Source organism: Pangasianodon hypophthalmus, chromosome 20 (assembly GCF_027358585.1).
Source record: "Pangasianodon hypophthalmus isolate fPanHyp1 chromosome 20, fPanHyp1.pri, whole genome shotgun sequence".
Taxonomy (NCBI): domain Eukaryota; kingdom Metazoa; phylum Chordata; class Actinopteri; order Siluriformes; family Pangasiidae; genus Pangasianodon; species Pangasianodon hypophthalmus.
In genome coordinates, this window is record NC_069729.1 from 15,421,200 (window position 1) to 15,449,075 (window position 27,876).

The 27,876-nt window shown below is 37.2% G+C and overlaps 1 protein-coding gene across 6 annotated transcripts in view; it reads right to left on the reverse strand.

Moving 5' to 3' along the window:
* The window catches only part of pcbp4 (poly(rC) binding protein 4), a 96,804-nt gene that overhangs the window by 24,955 nt on the left and 43,973 nt on the right, over positions 1-27,876 (reverse strand). For 5 of the 6 annotated variants that reach the window (XM_026932729.3, XM_026932726.3, XM_026932727.3 and 2 more), the window contains exons 2-7: positions 26,747-26,928; positions 23,384-23,407; positions 17,057-17,089; positions 12,111-12,227; positions 5,610-5,741; positions 3,375-3,503 (exon numbers count right to left, since the gene is read on the reverse strand). In XM_026932729.3, coding sequence (XP_026788530.1) covers positions 3,375-3,503; positions 5,610-5,741; positions 12,111-12,227; positions 17,057-17,089; positions 23,384-23,407; positions 26,747-26,854 — 543 coding nt within the window. In that variant the 5' untranslated portion in view covers positions 26,855-26,928. Of the gene's footprint in view, positions 1-3,374; positions 3,504-5,609; positions 5,742-12,110; positions 12,228-17,056; positions 17,090-23,383; positions 23,408-26,746; positions 26,954-27,876 lie in introns of all 6 variants that reach the window. The other variant, XM_034314147.2, reaches the window with a different exon arrangement.

Consider the following 27,876-nt stretch of genomic DNA (forward strand, 5'->3'; position numbering starts at 1 on the left):
CATTTAAAGTGACCTTGTCAGTCAGTATCCCAATATCACTGGAAATGAAGAAAAATCATGCTCTTCAGGATGATGCAACTTCCTGTTGAACATGTGAAATATTTCATAGGGGTGAATGTGTTAGGGTAACAGTGGGAATTAAACATTACAGTTTTCATAACTTGTAATGGATGACTCTTGGAAAAGGATGTTTCAAGCATGAGATGTAATGGATTCACATATTAATTTGTACAAATAATAATAATAATAATATACAATATATTATTATTATTATTATTATATGTATACATAACTCTGTCATTGTTTATTTGTTTGAGCAATCTGTAAAGCACTTTGGGTCAATTTCTGTTGTTTTTATATGTGCTGTATAAATAAAACTTTGATTTAATGATTTTTGATTTAAAGATTTTTCAAAGTGTAGTTACAGTGGACTGGGAAAGGACAAAATGCTGTTTTCTAAGTGCTCTAAAGCGTTTTTATTAATGCTGTAATGCTTAATTTATCTGTAACATGCACATAGGTTGTTGTGAAGGACACTTTACTTGTATTTAAAATATGTAAATGTAATATCAGTGGGACACAAATGGCCTCCTAATCATGGAATCACCCTTCTCCAGGAGCTAAGCATCCTTCAATATTAACTATCAACTAAATGGCAATTAATAAATTTCTTGGTAGTGGACTCTACTTATTAGCTGCCTTAGTATCTAAGTGATCCAGCTTTAGAGAATAATGCAATGTGTTCAAAGTATAGTGATGTCAGCTGTGATCTGGATCAGGAAAGGCACAGCCTTGCAGCTACTCATTCATGTGAAAGGAATCTGTTTAAACATTCAACATGTGACTTTGAATAATTTGCATCCTCGAGCAGGTGAGAACCACCAGTAAGAAGCAGGCCTGAAGCAGGACCTGGAGCTCTCAATGCTGGGGTTTAGCACAAATGGGCTCTGACAAGTCATGCTGCCTTCTAACCCTTTAACATTAAAAGAACAGGAGCTGGCTGCATAGTAACTCCACTGATTAAACAGTAAAAAAAAGAAAGAAAAACCTCCTTCCAGAATCGTTCAAGTAAAAAGATGGTGATTTAAAAGCATATTCACTTTGGACTCTGGGAGATTTGAGGAAATGAGCAGTGATCGTACCTCAGTAGCTCAGTGACAAATCTTTTTTGCCCGGTTTAGAGGCAGTGCACGGAAAAGGCATAAAGAAATTACAAATCACTGTGTGCACTGCGGGAGATTATTATAACAGCCTTTGTAAGTAGTGTTCTGAGAAGAAAAGTGCAAATTCATTCCCATATTTCAGACAAAGCTTTTAAAGTTTTGTCAGGTTTTATAACTGTAGTCTTTGTATTTAACTGCATTTAAAGTTCCAGTGACAGACTGCAAAAACGGAACTAGGACGTAAGTCAATGACTTAACTCTTTAAACTTAAATCTTGATTGATTGATTTATTTATTTAATGAGTATATTTCCATAGGCTTTTAACAGGCAACATACATAATATGTAAAAGATAACATGACTCAATCAAGCACAATACTCAAGTCTTGGCTTATTATTCAGTGACTCATGTTAAAGCATATTATTAAGCAACTACATAACTAGTACATGAGGTAGTGCGATGCCACATTGAAGTTATTTTCCAATAACTGCACGTCCCAAAGTGTCCTTTTATACCACAGCTATGTGCCAACAATTATTTACTCATTAAAGAATGATACATGATAAATTTGATCCATTTATAGTTATGTTCAGTGTTGTGGAATGTCCGTGAAACAAGTTAGTCCCTGTTATTATTTACGTTAAAACACTATAAACAGTCGTTCCTTCATTTTTACAGTACATTTTTTCCTCTTTCTTGAAGTTAATAAGACAAAAAAATGCAGCTTGTCATGTTATCGAGAAAACTACAATGCGTAAAAATTCCTCTGTCATGAAGTTTTTCCAGTGCTTAAAAATGTAAAGTTACAGCTTTAATGTTACAAAGTGCTGACACTGGAGACTCCTTCCATTAATGCTAAATAAACATCTCACAGAAAACTTCACCATATCAACAATTACATGTTTTATAATCCATTTGTATGGCGCATCCACCATATGAGTCCCTGTGTAAGTTGTTGCTATAGAAATGGAAATTACATATTAGAAGAAGCATATTAATGTAAACCTGTGATTTGGCTCGCACTCATAACTACTGTCAGAGCTGCTGTTATGGAAAACTGAGTCAACACCTTCTGGCCAATCACACTCGAGAATTCACTGGAAAGCAGGAAAGCGCTGTGGTATAAAATGCATGAATCAGTAAATAGAGTGAAACCAATAGCTGTAACTTGTTCTGTTATTAATTCCAAAACATCTAGGATGCATACATGGACAGTTTAATCATGGTGTCTATATCTTTCATGACAAGCACCCAGCCACTTTCAAAATATCATCAAATATTCTTATATGAAGTGTGTGTATGACTGGTAAGGACTGAGTTCACTGCAGAACTTCTGTGAATTTCATCCTCTGGACTTGAACACAGTGTTTAGTGAAAAATGAGGGCAAACAGCACCAACTTCTAGGTCATGGTTTAGTTAAATATGCATATATTATATTAATATACAGTAATCTGACTTTTTGAAACTGGTGACCTTTTCTACAAAGTACTGCTTTGCACATAACAGATTGTTTTCATAGGTTTTAGAGCAGAATTTCAGAGCGTTCTGAATTGATAAAAAAAAAAAAACTTTCCAGAATCTCTACGTTCCAATTTCTTGGAGTTTTTCTCACCAGAATTATTAACTGTACATTGTGGAGCCTCTGGTAATGCAGAGAATAAGTAAAATGTCTCATCAGCCTAAATCCGCCACTACATTCTGAATTTAAATTTACATATCTGAAATTTTATGCCTTTCTTTGAATTTGAAAGTGAAGTTTTGGAGTTGAATAAGATCATGTGAAATTGTCTTCCATGGTTTCAAAATGGTCAATTTTATAATAATCAGGTGTAGAAATTTCAAGTCCATTTTTAGTGGCATAATCAATTTCAAATTCAGTTGTTCAAATTCAGATTCAAATTCAAACATTACCCAAAACTCTACTTTCAAACTCAAATAAAGCCAGAAAAAAAAATTTGATGTGTATTGTAAATTTAAATGTGATTTTCAATTCATATCATAGTGGCATTTTCTGATTCCAGAGCAACCTATTCAAAGTCTATTTTACTTTGATGACAAAATATCCATGTTTTTCCAAAGTGTTTTCTGAATTTCCATTTTTTTTCAAGTCTGGTAATGAGAACTTAAATCCCCTACATTTCCAGACTTTTAGAACTTTTTAAAGTCTGAAGTGTGAAGATTCAATAAAAGGAAAGAAATGGTCAGCAGTACCTCGAGAATGACAGTGCAGATTAGTTTGACACACTGGATGATGGCTTCTTGGCTCCCGGATATCGTCACACCTCGTTCTGTGGAGTTGGGAAGCAGATCACCTGCGACCTGCACTTGTGCCCCTGTGCTCTGTTAGTGAAAGAATAATCCATCAATACACACATACTGCTTTATAATTATTAACAGCTCACTATTATTTCTAAAGCTTGTGCATTACACCACATGGCATCATAATAAACAGTGACACTTGCATTACATGATTACAGGTTATGAAGGAATTACTTATAAGCACAGTTAATAATGATTTATGAATATCAGCTTCAAAGAAAATGTTACCAAATTAATTGCTAGTTAATAAGTAAAGGCAGGCTGACATACAGAAATAGCTATGCCCTGGCCTTGCTCAGGTTAACAAGCCTGGAACCTCTATGCTAGCCATTAAAACAGTACATGCAAGCATTAGATCTGTCAGGATCTTGTGACAGGTCTTTTTTGGTGCCAGTACACCTACTTAATCCAGAAATATACTATCTCAGGTACAACCTGTCCTCTGTAGAAGACTTTTACTCACGAAACAAGATCTTGGCAACAATAAGTAAGGAATAAAACATGACCAAGCTTGCTGTTTTAGGAAAATAATCAACTACAGAGTGGAGGGATACAGACCAAAGCGAAGCAGAGTTACACTTACCACTCGGAAGTTTATTATTTTTTCTACGACAGCATGTCATGAAGTGTTTTATTCGTCTAATACAACAGCGAATTGCCGACAATTGAATGCTGAAATTTGGTGCACTGCATGATTGTGCTAATTTGTATGTGGATTTATAACTGGGTAACTGGGTTACTTCAAATACATGAACACCATCAGTCAATCAGTTTTCAGCAAGAAATCTGAGCTACAGTCACAGTTCATCTCTTGATCTCTTTATTGTTCAATGCAACTTGGCAAGAACTGGCCACTGGGGGCACTATTTGAGAAGGATGCTTGGACCCCGCAGATCGCTGGAACCCTAATGTTTTTGCCCATACCTTGAGAACCTTGAGGCCTAGAGAGTTCTTTTTCTTTCTACAGATTTCCTGGCAACTTCCCAAACCAATTTACCATTTAGACCATTAAGTTCCACCCACTTAGATTTTGAGCTAATTTGCAAATAATAGATTTTCACTTAGATAGATAGATTTTTTTAAATAGATTTAAATTTGAAATAATAAATTTTCACTTAGATTTTGAGCTAGGTTGCAAATAATAGCTGTATTATATCACATCTGTACATATACCTATTCCATTTAAGCCTATTGTGTCTACTGTACAGTGTGTGTGTGTTTGTGTGTTTTATATACATATAAAATTTATTCTCATATTATTATTATTATTAGTAGTAGTAGTAGTAATAATTTTTATTATTATATGTCTTGCTGTCTTATTGGTATGTGTGTTCTGGAAGCTTCATACCAAGCCAAATTCCTTGTATGTGAGCACACTTGGCAATAAAAGCTCTTTCTGAGTCTGATTCTGATATGCAACAATTACTTTTGCAAAATAGTCCTTGGATTTTTGCAATATCTTCACAAAATTGTCTCCTAACAGAGACTTTCACAATGTCAACGATTATACATGTTTTACATGAGTCTTACATAAAGCGTTATTATATGTATATGCATTAAGCCTATCAGTTAAATTACAGCCAGGACCACTGTCAGAGCTGTGCTTTTATAGAAAATTAATCATCTTGTGACCAATCAAATTCAAGAATTCAATAGCATTGTGGTATATGGCACGTTAGCACACATGCACACCATTTAGATAATTATAGCCAGGCATTTCATCAAAAGTTTAACAAGTGCAACAAAAAATGGTCCACTTTATGATTATTATGGATGACTTGAAAATAATAATCCAATATAAGTTCTACTAATGCCTGCATTCATTAGCAACCCATTTTCTACGTATCTCACCCATTTCTTCCACCTCCCTCCATTTCCTGCATTAGCGACCACGCCAAAGTTAGCATGACCCGGCATGCGGGATTACCTCATCCCCAGGCCGACAGCAGAGACCATAAATGTAAAATAAATGGGTTTTTACTGGCATCCAGACCCATGAAATATGCAGTAGAGTAAGCAGCTTGAACACACTAAGCACTGAGGACTGCTCCTTAGAGGTCTCCTGGTGGAGGGAGAGGAAGAAGGGAGAGAGAGGTGGAGATATAAGTGTATTTCTGTAGCCCTTACCTCTCTGATCTCTTTGATCTTTGAGCCGCCTTTTCCAATTAGAGAGCCGCACTGGCTGGCAGGGATAACCAGACGCAACGTGACTGGAGGCTTGCTGGTGACTGTGCCGTTAGCCACGAGAGCAGCCAGGTCCTGAAATACAGTATATGTAACCTTAGAGCAGAATAAAACATTTAAGTGGTGTAATATTAGTACCAGCACTATGCGTAACGTGTTTGAGGTAAAGAGCGAAGTATGCTTCAAGATATAGCGCTGAAATTTGACCTTCTTAAATACCATGTCTATGGGAATGCCTCTTAAATCTGCTTATATCATTTTATACCCCAGCACCCTTGAATTCATACCTGATTGGTTAGAAGGTGTTGATTAACTTTCTATAACAGCAGCTCTGACAGTACAGCTAAAGCGTATATGTTGGCACCTCTGCGTGTACTAATGCAGTTTTACAAATGTGTCGCTTGTACAGTTTTATCAGAATCCCACCACCCAACCTATATCCTCTACTGAACAGAATGTCTTTATCCATTAAAAAAAATGAATAACTCCTTTATAGCTGCCTGAATCAATTTTGGAACATTTTCAAAATGCTACTGGCCTTCTCAAACGAGACCATTACATAGATTTGAAGTGAAGAGCTTGTGCATTGGATTCGGTGCTTGAAAACGGTTCTTCTTAATCAGCCCACACCCCTCCACCCCTCCCCCTTTCACTGTTCGTCAATCAATACGACTCACTGGCTAAAGGTTAGCAGAGATTGAACAAAGTTGAACAAGCCTTGTGGCTGAGTTTTCCATTGATTTCCACCACCAGGCTATGCATAATATTTACGCATTCCACATCGCAGGTGTTACTTTCGATGTTGCAGTTGATGCGCCACTGGCTTCAGGATCATTCCTTGGAATCAGTGACTCGTATTCGAATGCTTCAGCAGTGAGACTGATAGGAAAAACTGCAACGTGGCTTAAGCTCAGCAACGTAGGCCAATTTTCACAAACACGCTCGGAGCTTTGAGAGGAATGGGCTTGAATGTCCATTAGTCAGGCAGCGCAGTTTCAGAGGCTCTTTCTTTAATTAAGCCTGGCAATAAATAGTGGTCCAAGTCAAGGCCCACCATCACTGCAATTAATTAGTGGGGAACAGGATTCTTGCTGGGGTTTGAAATGTAAATAGCAACCAACGTCTCGCTGCCCATCAACGTCTGCTCTGGCTACGTGAAAGGAATAATTACGACCTGAGTGGGTGCCTTGGAACGGCACCCAGCAAAGAATTTATTCCTGCAATTGTGTTTGCGCTGGTTTGTTTGGAAGCTATTGCATTCTGCAATCCTTCAATGTCCACAGTGAAAAACCTTTAAGAATGGATTGGAGGAGATAAAACATAAAAAGAGATGTATCTATTTCCATAAATATAGTGACATTTTAAAATAATGAAGACCAAAACACATGACTGGAAGAGATTGCTTGAGGATTTGCACCTTCACCTCTGTATGCTCCATTCTTTCCTCATTGCACTCTCAGTTATATAAAAGTCACTGTCTGGATTTTATTTCATAATAAAATCAACCGCAAGAGTGCGGTTATACTGAATATCGTCACGGTTGTGATTTGGCCGTAGGCACGAGCCACACAATACAGCCAAATATCCTGTTTATTTTTGCTCTGCTAGTGAAAACAGATCCCGAAGAAGCCAGACTCAATTTATAGCACTTCGGCTAGCTAGCTCACATTGATTTGTACACTGCCATTGAAGGTGCTTCTGGTAAAAGGTGCTTCCTTTTCATCTTCATCTGACGAGCTTTCATATTTTAAGTCAAAAGAATCGTCTGCCATGTCCGCTGATGGTATCGCTAATACTACTGTAGTAACCATTTCAAACTAGGAAGTGGAAATTTACGTGGTAAAGAAACATAAGTGGAGTGATACACACAGTGAAACGTCCCAGTGCGGTTATAGGAAATACAGGCACTCTTGGGACGCCGCTCGCCCAATCAAATTAGTGAACTGGAACTATTGTATAATACACGTTATGTCCTCATTGCCGTGAACAGCATGTGTCTTCTCCACTCCCCACTGCCTGTTAGTGTCATGTACAATGCTAGCAAGATGTCCAGGTCAATCCTTTCACCTTCTTCCTCCTAATCTACTTTCACAACCTAGTGAATGATCAGTCATTCACTGTGACATTAACCTCCACAGGTCCATGCGTCAGCTTGAATTCTGTATTCTCCTTTACAGCCATAATCTGGGACTGCTAAAACAATACCACAGCACCTCAGGATCAAGCCTGAATTCTTAACAGAATCTATACATTGTTACTTGACTTGAAAATCCGTAATGTTTTATTCAGCTGTTTATGCTTATGTTTCAGAATGTTGTCTACATGGCCATTACTTTCAAGTGCAGGTGATTGATGAGGGGATCAAATTCATTACTTCGTTCCACAGTTCCAACATGCTGACATATGTGTTTTACATGGGTTTTTAAGTAGTCCTTAGACTGTAGTTTGAGTTCTTAAATCTGTTTTTGACAAGAAGAAAGAGAGTAAAAGAGAAAGGAAACAAAATGAAGGACAGTTGGAGACTTCTTGAAAACAACTGGGATTGACTTTAACAAGTTTTTAAAGAAGTATTAAGTTCAAATGCCTCACGGTGTAATTACTGATTACATTTTATTTTTATCACGCTTTTACCAATACATATTGTCACAAAGCAGCTTTATGGTAATCTGGATGTAGATTTAGATCCCTAATGAGCAAAACCAGAGACTACAATGATGAGGAAAAAGTCTATTAGGAAGAAACCTGAAGAGGAACCAGACTCAAAAGGGAACACATCCTCTCTTAGGTGATACTGAAAAGTGAGATTATAAATCATTACTCATCTACAAGTGCATGATATAAAGGAAAACAGTGCTACGTGTGTTGAACGGAGTTCCGGGATTGAGTCTTTATGATTACAGCAGCAGTTCTTGGGCACAAGTCTATCGTATTGAGGTAAGATTATCCTCTGATGCAAGGATGAGACTTAGGCATAAAGGTTTTTTTTTTTTTTTTTTGGGAAGAGCTGATGGTGTAGCGTTATTCCCAATGTAATGTTAATACTAAGCTGAGGGAACTGGGTGTTGTCATCTTGAAGGGTGCTTTCACACTTGGCATTTTTTTTCTCAACCACCAGCACACATTATGCTTGTAATTCTACGGAAAGAAGTTGCAACGCGGGTGGAATGCGGCTGCTTTTAAACAGCACTGCCATTTTTTTGGTCACAGTGGAGCTTCCAATGTAAAAAAATTAAATTAATAAATAAACTTTTCAGTGCCATATGACATTAAGTGCTTTGTTTTTTACCTCCAGAGCAATTAAGTTGCAAGTTGGGGAAAAAATAGCGAAAAATCTGTCTTAGTGAGCGAGTATAAGGAGATTTACAACATGCTGAAGTGAAAATATTTCATTCCTAATATTCCAATGTTGCAATGTAACTAAAAATAACAACTCTTATTTTGGGGATATTCACCAGCACATAATGTGACCTCTCATTATAACTGTGGCTTCATGCAGTCACGCAGCTTAAATTCTCCTCTAAAGCTCCAGCGAAGGCAAACATCCACCTCATTGAGATCAACCATTCTATTTAATCTTTATTACTGGTAATAATAAATCTAACCTAGATAGCAAGCTAGACTTGTTATTTAGTTGATACCAGCTAGGAATGCTAAAGCGTTGTTATGGTTACAGGTACGTGAGCTGCTTTTTTTTTCCTATCAGCAAGAAGGTGCTCCAGCCAGGGTTTTTTTAGAGAAAGAAATAAGCCAAGTGTGAAAGGAACCTAAGGCGCTCCAGTCAGCGGTTTTTCTGGGGGAGAAAAAGCCAGTTCAACAATTATCGAATGACAGCATGCCTTCACGACAAGCCTTACTACTAGAAGACATTCAAAATTGCCTAAAAGACTCCATAGAACAAATTCTTTCTGTAACCAATCACAAACTGGATGTTATGAAACACATCAGGACACATTTTAGTTTTAGTTTTAGAATCAGTCAATTGTCCAACAGTTAGTTCCCGTCCACTAATTTGATTGGTCGAGTCGCGTTCCTAGAGTGCCTGTATTTACTATAACCAAAGTGGAACGTTTCACTGTGTGTATCACTCCATTCGTCTGTGTTCACCACGTAAAATTCCACTTCCTAGTTGGAAACAGTTGCTACAGTAATGTTAGCGACATCCTCAGCGGACATGGCAAATGATACTTTTCAGAAACATCATTTTTTGGCTTAATATATGAAAGCTTGACAGATTAAGATGAAAAGGAAGAAAATATACCAATTTTACCGGAAGCACCTTTAATGGGAATATACCAATCAATGTGCGGCTTCTTCTGGATCTATTTCTGTTAGCGGAGCAAAAATAAACAGAACATTTGGCCATATTGTGTCCGAAATGTCGCTTACTTAATATTAATTTCTTGTTTATAGAACTGTTTTATAAAAAGAATATCTTACCTATGGTGAATCATAGCCGTTCTGATTTTCAGTATAACCGCACTCTTGCTCGTATGATATTGCTTAATTATATCACAGCACAGTTAAATTCTCAAATCTGATTCATCAGAAGGTGTTGATTCCTTTTCTCTAACTGCAACTCTGACAATAGTGTAAATCAAATGATAGGTTTATATTAATGCATTCATTCTATTACGTTTCTATAGTAACAACTAACTGACATGGACTAGCAGATCTATATAATCTAAGGCTAATAATAAAGATATATATATATATATATATATATATATATATATATATATATATATATATATATATATAAAAGAAAACCTGTTGTAATTTAACAGAAAGATGTGTAATCATTGATATGGTGAACTTTTCTGTAAAGAGATGCTTATTTTACATTTATGGAAGGAGTCTCCAGTGTCAGCGCTTTATAACAGTCAGTATGTTTTCCTCTACAGGAAAGTCTTTAGGACGGAGGACTTTGTGGGGAACATTTCTCGGGAACATGTCACAGTGTTTTGTTTTTTCTTTGTCTTAATAAATTATCAAGAGAAAGCAAAAAAGAGACAGTGGTGAGGAAATGATTTATAGCTGCTATAACGTAAGTATTAACAGGAACTAACTTCACGACATTTAATGTAGCTATAAACAGTTAATTGCTATGCAGATTCGATGGTATAACACAACAGCGTGTGCTGTTCTAAGGAAATAATCCACACTATGGTGGTGTGATGTGAACCAGTGTGAAGTGTAATAATCACCACAGATCTACACCTGCTATTCTGCATTTCTTTCTGCACCGGGTCTAGAATTTCTGCTTCAGCCCTGTCCACGTTGTGTTGATTCTTGTGTTTACTGTTAACCAAGAGCTTTGGTTAAGCACCACTTGAGCCTTCTCGCATTCCTCTGTGCCCTTTAAATCCACTTCAGCAATAACATTTTAAGGATGTCTGAGGTGGAACAGGCACCTAAATAAAACTCCTTAAAAAAAAAAAAACATTTGACGCTGCGAAGTGCATCATACGCTCGGTGTGAAGCGAATCTTGACCCTGCTGCAGCCTCCGAGGTTTCTATGACAACTCGCTGGTTTCTGACCGGGCCAGGCTGAGATGCAGGGAGATTCCCCATAGCTGGTTAATGAGCTGCACCCTGCTAGGTGTATAAAGGAAATAATGGGATTGGCGTGAGAAGCGAGGCAGCAAGGCAAAGTTCTTGACAGAGGTGTGATTGAGGCAGCAGAGTCATTAGAATATATCGGGTGGATTCGATTTCTATTTTCTATGTATGGCTAAGGATGGTGGAGGTCTGAGATGGGTTGACGGAATTGAATGCGTTGTACTTAATGGTGCATCACTGAGAATAATTACTTTTAGGCATTATGGGTAATTCTGTAGTCGAGTACTCGAGCACAGAAAAGAACAATTAATTGACTACACAACATTTAAGATGTTGATGCCTAACAGTCTGACGTGATTCAGTTTCTGTTTCCTCCAAATATCTGTAGTGGGCGTGGCCTAAACTTTTTTTTTTTTTTTTTTTTTTGGTCTAGCCTTTTTTTTTTAAATTAAATATAAATCCAACCACTTTGCTCCTTGGAAACACTGGAAACCATTGAAAAAAAGAGGTAGAAATGCCAGCACTGACAGCATGCTGTGTGAATTCTGGATCTGACAGTTCCTCAACCTCAGCTACATCACTCGAGTACGTAATTGGTCTCAACTAGAGATATATACGGGATTGTTGTTTTAAAACTCCAGCTTGCATAGTTAATATTTTTGTTTGTGTCTGCCCCTGCTATATTTTCTAATAAATTTAGCTGGTTCCATTTTGTAAAATATAAATAAAATAGTAGTGAATTTAAAGCAACACAAGGCAACCAAGCAGTTACCAATGATAAAGGAATAAATGAATGAATGCTGTATGTACATGCTAGACAAGTGTGTGTGTGTGTGTGTGTGTGTGCGTGTGTGTGCGCGCGCACACACGTGCTCTCTTCCTCACCTCCTCCAGCTTTATCGTGATCATGGTGAAGGCCCGGAACACACACTCTGTGGGGCCAGTGATGGTGATGATCCGCTCGGGACAAGAACCCTCAGAGATGTTAATGCGTGCGCTGCTCTGTTAGGATAGACAGATCAAAAGAAAGAGAAGTGAACGACAGCACTAGATGGGGTAGAACATATTTAGGGAGGTGGTAGACATCACTGGTGGTAGATATCTCTCTCCTCTTTTTTATTTCTGTCCTTCTCACTATCAAATCACTCTGAGACATTTTCTAGTATGTGTTGTTTAGCACCTCTGTGGGCCAGCGTCTGGGCTCTGAAATATAAATATGCTTGCAGAAATGTGTGTGTGTGTGTGTGTGTAGGCATGTGTGATAAAAGTGTGATAAAAGATGTCTGAGTGCCCTGTGCTTTCATTTTGCATGTAAAACAGACAGAAAGAGACTTGTGCATACTAGTATTTTTTAAAAATAGAAGGCTATTTTTAAATCATGACATTGACTATAAATGCATTAACGTCTGTGCATGTGTGTGTGTTTCTTTCCGCTCGTGCGCTCACTGACTCATTTTCCAGTGTGTGTGCGCGTGTGTGTGTGTGTGTGTGTGTGCTGGTGTGTGTTGATGACTCAAGAAATTGCTGTGCTGTGCTGGACTGTGTGAATCATCCTCCTGCAGGCCCCCTGCTGTCTCTCTCCATTAACACTGATCACTCCATCAATCACACACACACACGCACACACACACACACACACACACACACACACTGCTCTGGCTTCATGCATATGCCACACAGTTGTGCTACACAAACACTGTAGAGCTGCCATTTCAGAACTGAGAAGGAATCAGTGGTGTGGCAAAATGGGACAAGAGTGTACTAAGAACATGCATCACATATTCATGTGTTTCTGTAAGTAGCATTTGTAAAATAAGTGATTTGTTGCTCGGTGTAAAATGAATGCACATTATTACATTATTACATTATTGTGTTGCGTTATACTGTAGTTCCTAACATTTAAGAAATTTGGTCAAAACAGCCACTTACACATACAACAACCCCAATGATCTAAAGGTGCACTCTTGCATAAAACTAGTGTTTAATGTTTTAATATTACGTAGTAAAAAAGCATTACGCAAATGTACACCACAGCACTGTTGCCTTCTCTGTTCTGATTGGTAAGAAGGTGTTGATTCATTTCTAACACCTTCAGTAACTACTGACAGTAGTTCTGGCTGCATGGTTGATATGAATGTTCTTCTAATATGTCCGTACACAGGGACTTGCGTACGGCTGACGCTCTGCATTAACAGATTTAAGAAAACGTGTGTAATCGTTGACGGTGTTGAGGTTTTCTGTGAGAAAATGAGTCTTAAAAAAAGAGTAAAAGAGTAAAGCTGGTAGGAGTTTTAGTCTTTGCAGTTTCTCAGTAATATGACGAATTTTTTTGACGAACCAAAGAAAAAGAAAGGCTGGGGAAGGAATAACTGTTCATAGCTGCTTTAACGTAAGTAATAACAGGAACTACCTTTTTTTCCTCCCAAACTAGCTTATCAAATGTTATTACATTATGCTAGCTACCTCTCTTTAGCCTAGGCAGAGGCAGGGTATGAACACTGAAGATTTCAGTTGCCCGACTGGCTAGCTAATAAATGTGACCTGTCCACTTCACACAATGTGTTTCATCCATTAGATATACACTTTCATTGATGTATCTTACTGGAGAAATTGTACTGCCTTTCTCTAAGTGATGGAGTAAAACTCATTATTGTTTGTGAACACTGGCTTTGCACGTCTCCATACTGCCTTTCCGAACTAGCTTCTTCAGCAGTGTGTGAATGAGGCTGTTGTGTAGTTGTTTTCAGGTTCCGCTGTGTCTGCAGCTTGATTACATTTATAACCCAGCCCTCGAATGGCTATTTCTCGCTTATTGCTTATCATTTGTAAAATTTATTCCTGCAATCTAAGACGCTCGCTCTACATCAACTGAGATGAGGATTTTTTTTATATAGCTTTATTTCCAGGCTGCCAGATGTTTGCAGGTCACTATATGGTCTGATGACCCTTGCTCAACCTCATTTTGACCCCTGCCTGACCTATTGCTTTCATTATTTATAGCTAGTCATCTCTATTACTGTAATTCCCACCCTGCTCGGGCCATTCTAAACAATCAGCTCTCTTCACTTCACTTTTCTATTAGTTACACTGACTGCCGGTTTCATCTCATGTCCAATACAACACTCCTGCTTAGGATTTTTATAGATGTACTTGGCCTACCAGAGATCAGATTCCAAATTTGGCACATATGAATCAGTTCTGTCAATTCCCACTCATCCCCCAATGTATTGAAGGGACCGCAAGCTACATTTCTGCATTTGGATTTTATGCCAATGTTCTACAGCAACCTGCCTTATCTCATATCTAATGCTCACGCAATATTTAAATTTTGGCCCAGTTCTGGTCCATGTCACGCATGAGATATGGTCTCATTAAGGTTGTTCTGGCAACCAGATTCGGAGGCGTTTATGATCATTTCATGGTGATATGTAGGCCAGATGAAAGTGTGGACCAGCATTGGGCCATCACTAATTTGCTATTTGCACTCACCTTACAGAGATTCTGGTATTGGGATCTTAGCTGTCCTTATATGCAAAATTAGTTTGATTTTTTAAATTTTAATTTACAAAAGTGATGCATAATTAAAACCAAAGTATAAAAATAAAGTATGCCATAAATGACATTCCAACATCTTCTGTTACATTAAGTAAATTTAACGAAAAGGTTACGGAAACATGTGGTGATAGAGTAAATGTAGGATATGGGATGGAAAATGATCAAATGTGATCACTTTTTGTTTTCAAATACAGAAAATTATAAATTGGCTATGGCCAGGGTTGCCAGGTGAGCGGTTTTCCTACTGAACTGGAATACTTTTGACTGTCGGTTGATTTTTTTTTTTTTTCCTGGATTGTAACTTTTTTATTTGCTTTTTAATTTAAAAAGCATTTAGAGATGATAGTCATGATCCTGAATTGTAGAAGCAGTGTATGGGGTTTGCAAGTGGCAGATTTTCAGTTTTGGCTACTGGGCTGGTTTTTAATAGACACTGGGCTGACATAGGCATGGAGTTTATCATGTAGGTATTCACAGTTTCAGTAGGCTGTTGATGTAACCTATTTTTCTTTACTTCACTCCTTCATCAACCGGATAAAGACAGACTCTACGTCCTACTGACTTTTGTAAAAGCAAACTTTTACATTTATGGCATTTGGCAGACGCCCTTATCCAGAGCAACTTACAATTATCTCATTTATACAACTGAGCAGTTGAGGGTTAAGGGCCTTGCTCAAGGGCCCAGCAGTGGCAGCTTGGTGGTGCTGGGATTTGAACTCTCAACCTTCTGATCAGAAGTCCAACAGCTTAACCACTGAGCTACCACTTCTTTTCATTTGACAGGTTTGCTTCAACATAACGTGCTCAGACAGAGTCATATAATTCTCTAGATATTTCTCCGATCCGGACACATAGTGCACTATGCACACAAACTGAGCACATGGTCCAACTGTTGGTATATAACTCAAACTTCATCAAATGAAAATGGTGATGGTAGTCTGACTGTAACAATGTTTTTACATGCAACAAAATGCTAGCAAAAGTCGAGGACACAAACCTAATCCTTCATCAGGAGAGATATTCAGGAGAGAATAAAGACTTTGGCTACATAAAGTCATCCCTCCCAGGTTTTCCCAGAAGTCCTCGCTTTATTTTTCATAGTCTGTATTAATGCACATAACTATCTTGTCATACTTTTGAGTTAAATTATGATATCTGACACTATTTAGCCTAGTTAATTGGACTTCCATGCAAGAGCAAGAAGGGACTGGGCAGCACACTGGGGCTTTGACTTGCCCGTGGACTGGCTAATGAATTTGCTTTGTCCACTCTTCTTGTCACTGAATATTAATTTAACAGGATGGGAAAAGTGTTGATTTTACACAATGATATCACTTTTTTTTTCTAAGCAGACACTCAGATTGAGCCCCGGACATGCCTGTAAATTGTCAAAACAACGCTCAGTCACTAATTAGGGGAGAGAGAGAGAGAGAGAGAGAGAGAGAGCAGTGTCTGTTTTACATCCTATGTATTATGAATGCTACGTATTATGAAGCCAAAAATCATTAGTCTTCATTTCATGGTGGCAGCTAGCGCATGTCTGTCAAACACACTGTTATGCTCTCTGCGTGTGTGTGTGTGTGTGTATGTGTGTGTGTATGTGTGTATGTGTGTGTGTGTGTGTGTGTGTGTGTGTGTGTGTGTGTGTGTGTGTGAGTGAGTGAGTGAGTGAGTGAGTGAGTGAGTGAGTGAGTGAGTGAGTGAGTGAGTGAGTGAATGAATGAGAGCAAAAGAGAGGGAAGCATCTTCTGAGGAGTTCCAGCTTCACATCAGTGGCTTTACAGGCAAAATGTAAAGGCATTTTTCATGTTCCAGGGCATTGAACACACATACACACACACACACCCAACCACACACACACACACTCTTATATAGACCTGAGCTTTTCTCCTTTGTAAAATCTCCTTGTGTTTTGAGAGTGGCCATGAATTTAACAGGAGTTCATGAATGTATATAGTGTGTGTGTGTGTATGTGTGAGACAGTAGTCCTTGAGATGACGGGCTTCATTTACATATTCATGCCCTCTCTCTTGTGCGCGTTCTTCTTGTGTTGTCTTGTTAGTGTCGATGTGAAACATGCTTTGTTCTGTGTTCTGTCTTTTCTCTGTCTTTTCTCTGTCACTGCCCGAGACCAGCGCACTGAACTTTTAATGTGGCTGTGTGCCAGACGAGCTTCAAACAAGTCCCGTTTCCTCTTTGGCTTGAATAGAGCACAAGACACACACACACACACACACACACTTCTTGGAGATTCTGGCAGGTTCTGGATGTCCTACCTCCTCTCGTATCCTCTTCACTGTTTCTCCTTTCTGTCATAAACAAAGAACAGATAATTTATTTATATATAGCACATTTATACTTAACTAATGATCAATACACATTAATTAAACAAACCCATGCAGAGAATAGAGGAACAAGGAATATTAAAATTGTAATAAATATTTTTAAAGCTATATGACAATAATTAGGGAAGAAAATGGTTTACAATCTCACATCCAATTATGTTAAATGATGAAATCATGAGAATGAATGAAAACCAATGATGAACATTTTTGTCCACAGTCTTGGTGGGTCCAAGGTGAATAATAGTAATGAGCTGGTTCAGAAAGAGCTCAAATTTCTAATATGTTCTAGTTTCTTTTGTAACCGCTAACTCACAGGGATGTGTATTGTGGACACTGCACACGATCTAAGACTAGTAAGAAACAGATTGAAAATTGTGTTGTTATTTAACACAGAAAAACAAATAATTGTTGATGGTGAAGATTTCTGCAACGTTCATTTAACATTTATGGAAGGAGTCTCCAGTGTCAGATCTTAGGGGCAGAGGACTTTACATTTTGCAGTATCACGTTAACCTAAAAAAAGTTTTCTTTTCTGTTTTTGTTTGTTATTATTTTGTTTGTATAAACTATTGTTACGCCTTGTATATGGAATATATAATTGTGGCAGCGGGGGCGTGGCTGAGCATCAGCTGCAGACGGAGAGGAGGGGAGTTGAACCGGCGCGTAAAACGTGATGACTCTGACCTGTGTGTGATCACGATGACTTTACTTATGTGTGCTTTGTTTGTCCTTTTAGAAAAAATAGAAAAGAGAATGCCATGAACCAGAGAAAGAGGGACAGAGCTGACAGAGGTCGCACATAACATACCCGCACATCCACACACACACACACACACACACACCGGAGCGTAAGCTTGAAAAGTGTTGATGAACTTGAGCGAGATGAAAGCCCCGAAATATTGGGACAGTGTCTTTTTTCGTTTTTTCCATTGAGTGTTGAAAGCATGCTGAAAAGCGCTAGTGGGAAAAATAACATGAGCCCGAAGCTCTGCCAAAGTCCGCCTGTCTCCCTAGTCCTCCTTTCCACCCACCTTCACACACACTGGGTTCTACAATAGTCTATATGTAACTATAAATGGATAAAAACAACAATGTTTTTTGTTAAAGTACTGTCAGCAATTGTTTAAGAGATTTACAAATTTGCAAAAAAAAAAGCCTAATTTATATTATACAATAATTTTTCCCATTTCTTGACATGTTCCAGTAATTTTAAGAGATGACACTTGAGTCTTGATAATGGACTCAGATATTTGGAGCCTGTTGTAAAGTCTAGGTGGCCAGTCCACCAAAAAAAAGGAGAATCAACAAGCCTTGAATCACATAAGCAGCCTGTCTCAGTGCTTGAGCAGTGAGGATATAGGAGTGAATCCACATTCCTGTGTTTAATAACCTTACTGCTTTTCTCATCGTCTTTTCACCGCCTCATGACAACGACGTCTCTTTTATAACCCATCTCAAAGGAAGCTTGGGTTTTATACAAATGGAAGGTTTTAGTAAGAAACAGGGAGTCTAATGTTAAACATCATATTAAATGCGCCTTTAATTTACACCACTTATGCTTTGCTAACTCTTCCTGCCAAACCTCACTCATAAACGTTTTCAAGTTGACGAGCCTGATGAGCTAAACGACAATTGGGAGATTCCACAATTGTGTTGTCATTTAGCTCTTATAATGTTCAAGTTTATTTATTTTTGGCATTTTTCCATTGCTAAATCTGAAAACATGCATTTAACCATTCAAAATAATGTATTAACACATCTCAGGTAACAATATGTCATTTTTTACAAAGTTTCTTTCATGACAATTGCTGCATTTTGTTCTTAAATGAGTAACAAGCATGAAAAAAGTAATGGTGTTTGAGCATAGAATTAGCAACATGAACTAGCATTGAACTAGCAACATGAACTAGCATTGAACTAGCATGAACTAAATACTAGGTGAACTAGCATTCATCCTAATGGCTTGAATACATTAAGGACAATCCAATTTAACTAGCTGATACGGTTGTCATGGAAATGGTGGTTTATGGCATCCTGTTATACCGTATAACTCTCTTGCTAATACAAGATATGCAATCCCTTCACGGCTACACAATATGAAAATAAAATCACTAGCCAGACTCATAATATATTTTCCATGCAATGTGAGGAGAGACCACAACATCTCATAGCTGAAAAATTCATATATTGTTGACTTTTTGTCAAGGACACAAACTGCTGCAATCCTAAGCAAAAAAAAAAAAAAAAAAAAAAAAAACAAGCCCAAAATGCCAAAATATTAAGCTTTTAATGGTCTTAACAACAAATCATTGGTCAGAAAATTGATATGGGATTGCTTTTCCGTTTGATTTCTTTAAATGTTTAAGCCTTGTGGTGCTTGACGGGCTGCATCAGATGTGGCACATAACCAAATAATGACAAAATGGCAAATCTTTTAAGACAAAAACATCCCAGAAAATATTTTTGGAAAATTTTGTATATCCAGACATGTGTTAGTTTGAATTTTACATCAAACATTTTAATCATTATGATGATTTTACCTTTGCATACAAGAAGACTATATGAGTGAATGTCCCTGTTTCTAACTTTTCCCCAAACAGTTCACTTCAGCAAAAGTAAATGAGAAAATGGTGGCGCAGGAGCTCTCAGGAGTGCATTTGTTTAATTCTTGCTAATTTCCTGACCAAAGATTTGTTGTTAAGGTCATTAAAAGCTTAAAATTTGCCATTTTGGCCCTTTTTTTTTTTTTTTTTTTTTTTTTGCACAGGAATGTACTATGCTACATAACCATATACCTGTTTGTTTCCCTTATCCTATATTAATGCACTTAACTAGCTAACTAGCTCATCGCACGTTATTACATTATGTTAGCTACTATTTTTAACCTAAATAATTTGTTTTCTGGGAAACCAAAACATGGAGCTACATAGCTAGCACGTTGTAGCTTTTACTGGCCTACTGATAAATTTCGCTAGTTCATAAAATTATGATTAGATATTGAATATCATCTTCTTTTTACACTAATATAGTACCTAATTTCACAGTGGCAGTGTTTGACTGCTAATATTGGAGCAGTAGTTTTGAATCGTGTGCACTTTTAACAGAGAAAAATGTCCTCATGTCTAAAAAGTCATGTTCACTAGAGCACATGCTGCTAAGTCAATCTCTCTTGGCTGAACAGTGGTCTGTCTGTCGTAGTCAAAACTCCATCATGCTCCAGTTCACTGTGTGCTCGCATCTGCTTCTTCTCCTCAGGGGGGGATGGTGATGTATTTGTTTGCGTGTGTGTATATGTGTAGCTGGGAAGGCAAAATGCTAGCAAAAGCTCAGGGGCTTGTTAGCAGGCTAGTCCTCAAGTAAGAGTCCATATGACATTCCTATAAACTGCAAACAGCTTCTGTGTGTGGCCAATGTGAGAGGAAAAAAAACGTTGAAAAAGACCTTCTTTTTGTGATTTTCTGAGATACAACATGATGTGCGTGCTGGGGAAGGACGCTGGAGGACTTACTGCTAGCTAGCGGCTCAAGTCTCAGAAGAACGGCACACGCCCACACATACACGCAAGTTACACACTACACGTTAATGATGATCTTTGCTCTTATGAAATCTCCATTCATGCTGCCTTCAGGGATAAACAGTGTCAGCTTGCGATATTAAGCAATACAAGATTTGGAACTGTAACCAATTCCCATCATGACTTTATACGATGCAGGAAAAAACTTAATAGACCATTATTGTGATTACGGTTTACTTGGCATCCTTATTTCCTGTGGGGTCTTCAGTTAACATAAGCAATTCTAATAACAGATTATTATATCATAAGGCAGCACCAGCACTTAAAGGAAAACGCCACCAAGGAACACATTAAAGTCCCTATACAATGGCTTCAAGGCTGTGATTTAATTCCTTATGTTGATGTCTTGCCTTCTGAAACAGGAAGTCAGACTGACAGCATGTTGAAGTGCTCGACTGAATTTCACAACAGCCAATAGTGTATGAGAGATGCCACACCCCAACAAATCGATACAGACCAGACAGTAGGTTAGCAAGCTAGCTAAATATGGAGCAAAGAGTTTAATGAGAACCTGTTAGTCTTACTGTTAGTTGTATTCTTTTTGACGGAGAAGCCCTAATAGTGTATAGAGGCAGAACCTCTACATTGTTCAGCATTGAATAGCCATAAGTTGGTACAACACCACTGAGAAGTTCCTGTCCCTCGTACAATTCCTTCCTCTTCAACATAAATAAACATCATCTGTTGTTTTTTTGGATTGGGTGGGAAAGGGAATAGCGTGCAGGAAGATTCATAGCCAAAAACACAATGCCGAAGCATGTTTACTCTAACAAACTACTACTGTAGAGCAAGACCTGCTGCTGGGAGTGGGACATACACTCCTGGGCAAAAAAATGAGCCAAGCCCTAAAGCTTTTAATTGGTCAGAAATTTGGTCATTTGTTAATTTGGTCAGAAAATTAGCAAAAATTAAACAAATGCGCTCCTGAGAGCTCCTGTCCCACCATTTTCTCGTTTAATTTTGCTGCAGTGAACTGTTTAGGGAAAAGCTAGAAACAGGGAAATTCACTTATATAGTCTTCTTGTACGCAAAGGTAAAATCATCATAATGATTAAAATGTTTGGTGTAAAATTCAAACTAACACACGTCTGTATATACAAAATTTTCCAAAAATATCTTCTGGGATATTTTTTTTTCTTAAAAGATTAGTCATTATTTGGTTATCTGCCACACCTGATGCAGCCCATCAAGGACCTCAAGGCTTAAACATTTAAAATAATCAAAGGGAAAAGCTATCACATACTATCTATTTGTTTAATTTTTATTAATTTCCTGACTAATGAATTGTTGTTATGACCATTAAAAGCTTAATATTTTGCCATTCTGGGCTTGGTCCATTTTTTTTTTTTTGCCCAGGAGTGTATATGTTCCAGATTGCATTTAATTGGCTGATCACAAAGTTTTGGCTAGATATGAATCATCAAATTTTTAAAAGTAACTTTCCTTGAAAAGACGAACCATAAAATAAACTTAAAATAAATATATTTCCAAAACTATTTTTGTTGTTGTTGCTTTTTTTTTTTTTTTTTTTTTTCAGATATCGTATCGTATTGGTGTCCATTATACTAAGGGACAGGTATGATAAGCTGTGAAACACTAATTTTGATGTAAATATGTTTACGTTGAAATATTTATGATGTATTAAGTAATTCTGGTGCTAATTCATTGGTTGTTGTTTGTCTTATCATTATATCTGTGAGAATGACGAGTGCGATGGTGATGACGGTGGTATTAGCATGAAAGTTGAAGCTTTTTTTTAGTGATGTTTGAGCAGAATGTACAGATGAAGAGGTGAGCGATCTGGACAGAATTAACCCTGTGATCATGCTAACAAGCAACAATTCACTTGTGTCACTTGTAGTTTGTATGCGTGTAATGGCTGCTCCTATTGGACTGCTTATATAGCCTACAGCCGAATATATTACTTGTAAAATGTATTAAAGTTTGATCAACATGGTACATACTAGGCTCCGTACTAGCTTCAATGACAGATTAGCAAAGCAAGCTAACTGTATTACCTACAGACACTCACCAGAGGCAACAATCTCTGCTACTTCCTTCAAAGCTTTATTTTTCTTCATAATGTCTCTATACACATTTAACGAGCGCTCGTATAAGACAGGATAAGTTGAAACCTTGGTTACATGTTTTTCTTCCATTTTTGTGAGTCAAATACATTTTAAATTAAGTTTGTGAGTGCGGAACTGAAAAAACGGGACTACACACATGATAGGATTGGTCTGTGAAATCATATGAGCCAGTTATTTTGAATTTGTCGCTTTATAGCATCATAGCTAATTTGCATAGAACTGAGAAAATCCCACACAAATGTTGCTTGTTGCTTCTTAGTGTGAAAGTAGTTTAATAGATTAAAGCGCTGCTGCATAAGTATGTTTAGGCAGAATTGAAGTGAGGGCTAAATTTCACTAGCACCCCTATGAGCAGGTAGTGAAATGGCATTGTGGGTAATCTAGGAAACTGTTAAACAAAATTTGAAGAATTGAGATCAAAGTAAAAAAAAGGTCAACTTGGAATTTAATTTGAAAATAAATCATGGCTGTCACTGAAGATCACGTGTTAATTATGAAGATTAATATGCATTTCATTCGGGGTGGATTTTCCCTTTAAATAGCATGCAAATAACCAGGAAAACCTCAGACAGAGAGAGAGACAGAGGTACTCACCTTGCCTATGATGCTCCCGACCTCCTGCGAAAAAAGAAAACAGACACGAGGCAAATGTCAGCGTATTGATCCGAGCACTTTCCCCCAGACGTCTGTCTGTTGGTTTAGACGAGGAAGCCGTCTGTGAGCTCGGCCTCGTCCCAAATCTAACAAACCTGCCTAATCCACTATTGGACTCCTTGATTTTTAAGCTGCAGGGAACTGCACACTGTAACACATAGGCTATACAAAGGAGACTTAACGTGAAATAAGAAGGGAAATGAACCTTTAGTAAATGATTTCCTAAAGTCAGAAAATTCCATTATCAGTTTCAATTACGAGAGCAGCTGTCTGGCTCCTAGTTATCCTTCAGTAGTCTGTGGAGTCGAAATCCATGATTAGAATAAAGCAAGAAGCAACTGCGTAAAGCTATTTCATATTCTCGTTGAGGTTTTCTCAGTGATATTGGAAGGTCAGAAGCTCATCCTTGAAGCAATAAATCACCTTCTACTTTTACTTTTCAGATATTCTTCATGCGTGCAAAACAAAATATGTAAAAAGTGGTATTTCAGTTGAATGACATGAACTTTAGACGACATATCTTCTATAAAGTAAGTGATAACAAGAACTAACTTGTCTTGCAGATGTTCAACAACATTAAATGTAACTATCAATGGTTAAAAAACATAATGTATCATCAAGTGCTGTGGTATAAGAAGAATAAAACACTTCCTCTTCACATCAGGCTGCTTCACACCAACCTGTTTTTTCCATTATAGGCTGCTTCACATCATCCTGTCAGGTTTTTTCCATTATTATTAAAAAAAATCTTTATTCTCATTTATTTCTGATGTAATAAAACATGATCTGGCCCACACCAGGTCCTGTAATGAGGTACCATCAGGTAAAAAACACACCAACACACCACAAAACAGATTCCAATCTGCTGTTTTAAAAAAAAAAAAAAAAAAAAAAAAAAAAAAAAAAAATCAGTCAATTTCCAGAAGCCATTTGGGCAAAAAATAAGTACACCTGCTATATCGAGAGTAATTAACAAGCAGTTTCGAGCCAGGAGCTGCTAATCAAACACACCCTGGCACTGATTCTACGAATCTCTGGAGGTGTGCAGGTGGCATGAACACCATTCTTCCAAAAAAATGCTTCTCAGCTGGTGTTTTGATTATGGTGGTGGAAAGTGCAGTCTAAAATCTCTTATGTTTAACTGGGATGAAATGTAGTCATTCTGAAGGCCATAGAGTGTGAGTTACATCATTTTCATCCTCATTATTGTATTGTTTTGAGTTGCAGTAACCAGTCTCTCAAGCCATGCAAGCAAAATGGTTTATGGAAGACTAGTGGGTCTGTCTCTGTTCTAATCACCTTAGCCAAGTAATAGTTAGGGGTATAGCGCCCTAAAGATCCCCTTTTTAGTACACTTTTATTTTATACGTCTGCAATTAGCATAACATTTACAAGCTCTCTGTTGATTCTGCCATTTTATTTTATCTTATGTTTAGCTGTCAATCACTTAGCATTACTGAACTTTGTACTGAAGCGATAACACTGGCTAATGTTAGTATAAATACTTTTCCATAAATTGACCATAATAGCTGATCTCAACCACCAAGTTTGATTGACAGATGACCAAAAAATAAATGTCAAAATATTATACATAGTAAACTACAGTAATAACAGTAATATAATTTAATTAGTGTAATTTGGTCCTTTATATGTAGCATCATTGTCTGTAATACAGTGTGTGTGGCGGTCTGGGAAACCCATCAGATGTCCCTGCAGCTGGATTCTCACAAACATTATTATTGTTTAACATTAAAACTTTTTCTGGAAACACCCAGTGCCAGCTCTATTTTAAGAAAACATAAATATATTTCTCTAAAACAATGTAGAATATGTATTTATTACCTCTCTAAACTTGTTTAGGCTTTGTGTTATATTCATGTTAGGTAAATAAGGAGAAAGTTTAACAGTTTAATGCGGTAGTAAAAAAAAAACAGTTAAAGACGTCTAAAACTTAAGAGCAAGTGTGTTTTCCTCACACGGTGAATGTCAAGCTTTGATCGTGCGAAATAGACATACACCCGGTAGATTAAGATTAAGAGCATTGATGAGGCTCCTGTTCGTCAATTGCCGTGACCTCGGGAATACAGTATTAGCGCTGTAAAGTCACCGGTGTATTGCACTAAAGCACGAGTGAGCAGTCAGATATAAAACTCGCAGGATGCTCTAAAACCATGTTCTTTCATTTTTAGCATCCTTAGTAACTGACTGGTCAGGATTGTGTTGGTTTAAATTATGCCAATAGTTTGTATAACATATTTTGAGAAGTAGAACCAACATAATTTATTCGAAAATATCACAGGCAAATACAAACAAAAATAATAAAAAATAGCCTGAACAGGATTTAAAAAAACAGTCCTGCACATATCTCTAGTCTCGAGTGATGTACCTGATGCTGAACTCTCAGAGCCAGAATTCACACACAGTGCTGGCATTTGTACCTCCGAGTTTTTTTTTTTTTTTTTTCCAGCGTTTAGGAGGCATAGTGATAGGGTTCATGTGTTCAGCGTTTAGGAGGCATAGTGATAGGGTTCATGTGTAATTAAAAAAAAATATATATATAGAAAAGAAAGAAATCATCTGATTTAGGCCATGCCCACTTCAGGTTGGAATCTGAATACAAATGTAGATATTTCGAGCATTAAAAAGATACAAATTATGTTACACCCCTTGTTTATATACTAGAAACTTGAAAGTCAAACTGAATTGAAGTGAAATGTTTTCCCAGGCCACCACACACGTGTTTAAGCAATGCTTCTATTGAACACTGACATCTCATCACAGTTGATGAGTGGTTCATTATTAATTTTATGTAAATGGGAAATGAAATTAAAAGGCCTGGCATGTAAAGCCAACAGGCACAACACTGTGCTGTGCTAGTTCTAATGACTTCACTGTGCAAGCAGGCCAATAATGAGTTTCCTTGAAGTCTTGCAGTGTTAAACGAACACTTCACCCACAAAAAAATTGCTAATATGGCTAAGTATGAATGAAAACTAGCAGCAAGGGGGGTGGGGGGTGGGGGTGGGGGTCGTCTTGGTTATTATGATCTCATTTGCATATCCTTAATGTTAGCCCGTGTTAAGGAATCATTTAAAACCCATTAGAGTTAAGCATCATGGGGCGAGTATCCCAAAGGCGTCATAGCACAGAGATTATTTTAAGTGAATATCATCAGATTGTCTGTATAACTCGCAAAGCTTCTATTGCTGGAGGTTTGCTATTTCAGGATGAGCTGAGAGGGTGGGCATATGTCGTCTTGCGTGCGTGTGTGTGTGTGTGTGTGTGTGTGTGTGCGCGCTTTACCTTGCCGTGCATGAGCAACCTGAGGGTGAGAGTGACGTTCATGCCCCCGTCTCCGAAGTCCTGCTCACAGTTCATTCTAGCTGCGGAGTCCGGCGCAGGGAGTCGCATGAAAGAAGCTCTAGAGATAATGGAGCTGTTCAAGGTGATGAACTCTGCCTTTGTTTTTCTTTTCTTTCACAATTCTGTAACACAAAAAAACACATCAGACTATTCTCAGTGAGTGTTTGCATTCCTTATGTCTGTGCAAAAGTAAAACCATAATAAAAATGATGAAGTTTTAGGTTCTCAGTAGTGGTGAGCACGATGACAAAAATATCATCAGAATAATATTATCATAATAACATCATCAAGACACTTCTACCATACACAATCTGTATCACAGTGTACGGGTTTGCTAACAAACTGGGAGCAAAACACTAGTTTAACACTGAAATGGATGAAAAAAAAATCAATTAACACTAAAAAGGAGAAAAAAAATGTAAAAAAGTAAAAAAAAATATATATATATATATATATATATATATATATATATATATATATACATGTTTTATTTAATATCTACAAACAAATTATTTATTTACAAAAAATAAATATTTAATTTAATGGTGGAGGTGAAGTAAAAAGCTGTCTGTAGAATTCTTAACATTTTATTTCATATCTACAGATATTAATTATTTAACACTAAAATGGAGGGGGAAAACCAAATTTTTACATTTTTACTACTGTACTTTTTAAACATTTTATTTACTATCTACAAAAAAGCATTTATTTTTATAACTGATATGAGAAAAAAAAAATCTGTGAAAACTAATAAATTATTTAATACTAAAAAGTAGAGAAATAAATCTGTAAACATGTAACATTTTATTTAAAATCTACAAAATAAATTCTTTAACACTAAAAAAGGAGTAAATATAAATAATAATGTAACATGTTGTATAATATATACTAAAACATATTACTGAAATGGAGAGAAAAATCTGTTAAAATGTTTATACTTTATTTAATATTGTCTTTACTTAATGAATCTCCTTCAGATGAGCAGAAGGAAGTAAAGACTGGGTGTAAGGGTGGCTAGAGGGAGCAGATGATCAAAAAAAACAACTCTGTGGTGACATCTTTTGAATTAG